Source organism: Crotalus tigris, unplaced genomic scaffold (genome assembly GCF_016545835.1).
Source record: "Crotalus tigris isolate CLP2741 ecotype Arizona unplaced genomic scaffold, ASM1654583v1 scf7180000023724.639413, whole genome shotgun sequence".
NCBI lineage: Eukaryota > Metazoa > Chordata > Lepidosauria > Squamata > Viperidae > Crotalus > Crotalus tigris.
Genome location: NW_024100142.1, coordinates 95,523 through 99,283, shown reverse-complemented (window position 1 = coordinate 99,283; position 3,761 = coordinate 95,523). Strand labels below are relative to the sequence as shown.

The 3,761-nt window shown below is 36.7% G+C and overlaps 1 protein-coding gene across 2 annotated transcripts; it reads right to left on the bottom strand.

Annotated features, from left to right (window-relative positions):
- Nucleotides 1-153: 153 nt before the first annotated feature.
- On the bottom strand, nucleotides 154-3,067 carry RPL27 (ribosomal protein L27). Of its 2 annotated transcripts, none has more exons than XM_039321277.1 (5): nucleotides 3,003-3,067; nucleotides 2,340-2,422; nucleotides 1,169-1,338; nucleotides 846-956; nucleotides 154-243 (listed from the first exon to the last, which is right to left on the bottom strand). In XM_039321277.1, the coding sequence occupies exons 2-5, from the start codon at nucleotides 2,418-2,420 to the stop codon at nucleotides 195-197; spliced, it is 411 nt and encodes a 136-aa protein (XP_039177211.1). In that variant the 5' UTR covers nucleotides 2,421-2,422; nucleotides 3,003-3,067; the 3' UTR covers nucleotides 154-194. The 2 variants fall into 2 exon arrangements, with proteins under 2 accessions (XP_039177211.1, XP_039177212.1); XM_039321278.1 differs by having other exon boundaries at nucleotides 2,938-3,044.
- Nucleotides 3,068-3,761: the final 694 nt, after the last annotated feature.

Below are 3,761 nucleotides of genomic sequence, written 5' to 3'. Positions count from 1 at the left end.
GCAAAAATCCAGACAGCCAGCAGATGATTGTAAGGCTGTGTAAAGCAAACCCTATTGCCTACTTTGGTCAACTGGATTTCTGCAGGCTAGTTCTGGTAGCCAAATTCTAACTAATCTATGAAGGAGGAAGCTTGCAATACAATTACAGAGAAATAGGGTTTTCAAAAATATTTATTGGTTCAGTTGAAAGCAAATCAGAATCTGAGCTTCTGGAAAAACCACTTGTTCTTGCCTGTCTTGTATCTGAAAGAAAAAAAAATTGTTTATAATTCTGCAGATCTCTGTGTAAGCATTAGCCAAAGCAATCACTTCATGTATTAAATGAACTAGTGAATGATATATGATGGTTGAGACTTTTAGGACTCGTAGATGTGTGACATATTCAGAGGGGAACAAGTATGGAAGATTGATATAAAGCAACAGACATTGTCAGAATCACAGAAGTTATAAAATAAGCCACATCAATCATCAGAATAGATGGTAAATTTCTTCTTAAACATTTCCTTTATTAGGGCAACTCAAAGTACAGGCATCCTTGACTTACAATTTATTTAGTGACTGTCTGAAGTTACAACAGCACTGAAAAGTGACATGATCAGTTTTCCCACTTATGACCATTGCAGCATCCCCAGTCACGTTATCAAAATTTGGATGCTTGGCAACTGGCATGTGTTTATGACAGCTGCATTGTCCCAGAGTCATGTCATCGCCATTGGTAAAACCCAGTTATAGCTTATATGAAATTATTTTGTATCCACTTTTTCTTATATTTTTTTTTTGCTCCATCAAAAATTAATGTTGCAGCTTGAATTTAACTAGAAACATAACATCATTCCAAGATTCACCTTTCTTCAAATTTCACTTTGGCCTCTCGCCGTGCCTTACGTTTCAGGGCAGGATCTCTAAATACATCTTTGTTGACAATGGTTTTGTCCAGGGGAATATCAACAGAATACCTAAGCAAAACACAAGAGGTGGGGAAGTTACAAACCCAGAAGCACTTTTGCCCTCTTCCCTGGCTTTTCTTTCAAGTTCGTAGCTGAAATCAGAGCACAGGAGAAAGGAGATTAAAACAACTATTGCTCTTGGTGAAAAGAGTAAATACAGCCGTACATACTTCCTTTTCCTCCCACATATTCTTCCGTACTTCCTTTTCCTTCCAACTCACCTGGTTGGCATCAAGTGGTTGTAATTGTAAACTTTAACAAAGGACTTGATTTTGGACCTCTTAGCAATTTTCTTCTTGCCCATACTGGCTGTTACTTTGCGTGGGTAACGATCGATACCTGCCACCAAGGCATGGCTGTATGGGCGGTCTGAAGTGCCATCATCAATGTTCTGTAATAGAATCTCATTAGAAAAGTCATCCTAAGCAGCATCTACTACAATATTTAACAATGATATTGATGGGTAATCAACTGCAACTTTATTCAGGAGGAAAAAAAATAGTGCTATTTTTGTGTTCCTGAACACAAAACTATTCAAACCCAGTCAATTAAAAAAAAAAAAGTATTCTGAACTCTTTCAGATGATCACTGTGTAATTACCATCCAAGTCTGTCTTTGCTTTACTTAGTTCAGAATTTATTACTTACTTTTATGGGTTTAAAGAATTTACGTTATCATAAAATGTGCCCACATCTATAACTCCAATTTTCAATAGAAAAGCATAATTAGGTGGGAAAATGAACTCTGCATCGGCTTTGTAAGACTGTATATATAACTTAATTGAAATCATACATCAATTTTAAATCACATCATACACAACTAGGCACAATATAAGCTTAAGACAGTCACTGACCTCTCATCACTTTCTTAGATCACTTTAAATCAGAATTCTCAATTATGATATTCAAAGACCTTGGATTTTCCACCTTTATTGTTACTGTTCCTGATACAGCTTTCTTAGTTTGTAACTCTTTATTAGACTAATATTTATTAAGGTTATGCAATTTTATAATAGTACTTGTATGCTACCCTATATTGGCTTTGACTTGGTGTAAAGTGGCTCAGAAATGATGATTTATTATTGAAAAAATAAAATCTAAGATAATACTAAATGCATTCCATTACTTCGGACACAACTTTTAGAATTGGCAACACAGTCAATCTTGGAAAAAGCAAAGCAGGATAAGACATTATTAATATTTAAATGGGAAACCATTAGTAAATTCCAAAGCTGTAGTGTGGAGTACAGTAAAATATTCTGGAAGAAGGTAGTGGCAAACTACTTTCATACTGCTGCCAAAATGATTTAATGGGTATGTTCATATGGTCATCCAGAATTGAATTCAGGGAGGCTTTACTAAACTACTTGGTGAAGAGATCCAGCTTTCTCACCTTAACAATAACAGCTTTGCGTCCAGAGTAGCGTCCAGCCAAAACAAGAACGACCTTACCAGGTTTCATAAACTTGCCCATCTCTGAGTAGAACAGCAAAGAAAAACTTAAAAATGCAATCACATACATATCACATCATTATTTGAAAAATCAAACATTTTCTTACCATTAAGTCTATCTATAAAATATGATTGATATATAAGTATGGTTTTATCTGAGAGTGAGACATCCAGAATTTAAACGCAATTTTTTTTATCTTAGCAATGAGAGGAATGATCAACGACGGTTGGAAGTTTGATTACCAACAGGGTTAAGTTAATCCGGTAGACCCGAGAGCCAAGGAATTAGTAAGGGCAATGCCGGCCCACAATAGTTCTTTATTTTTATTTAAAAACACACAAAACATTTATTCTAGACGGCGACAACTTTACCATGAACGCTTAAGAAAAACATCAGCCCTTAAGAGAATATATTTCCTTCTCTAGTGCCGGCACATCCCAGACCACGAGAAACGAAGCTCCCTATCATAGCTACTCACTGCATCTTTATATTTCTAAACCTCCCATACTGTCGTTTATTCTTTAGCTGCCTCACCAACCTGACTTTCCAGACTGTTTGACAGGATTACAACAGATTGTACCACAGCCACTACGCCAACCTTACCGAATATACTTCGTCTATGGGACGAAACCGGAAAAGGAGAGCATGCAACTTCCGCCGACCTTTCACCCTACTGAACACACTGCGCATGCGCGCTTTCATTCAGCGGTTACGCGGATGATTGATTTGGATTTACGTTACCTGAGTATTTGAAAAGCAATCTCTTTCGTCTCTTTTCTAAGATTGAAATTTATCTTTAGAAAATAATTAAGAAATCCAGGATCTAAGAGTAGTTTTGCAATTGTGTATTTAGCTTAGTATGTTTATTACCTAGTCCAGGGGTAGGCAACCTTGGCTCTTTTATGACTCGTGGACTTCAACTCCCAGAATTCCTGAGCCAGCATGGCTCAGCTTGGAAACTTCTCCCTTTCCCCTCAGCAGGGCTGGCTCAGGAATTCTGGGAGTTGAAGTCCACGAGTCATAAAAGAGTCAAGGTTGCCTATCCCTGACCTTGTCTATCCTGAAGTGATGATAGTAAACTCAGTAATTCCTCTGCCATTCTTTTCTCTCATACTTTGTGTAAACGTTATCGTTCGAATTAAGCATTTAAAAGCAGAAAATCAGATTTCGAGAATAGCCAAATGTAGAATGACAATTGATTCCATTTGTTAATATTTTTTTTTTTAAAAACCATGGTAATACAAACCAGCGTCAGGTAACTCAGGAGCTCATTTCCCCCCTTTTCATATTGTATGTTAGAGTTAGTGCAGCGTAAATAGTACAATCAATTTAACATTTCCTAAACACTTTTGCCATAGAAAA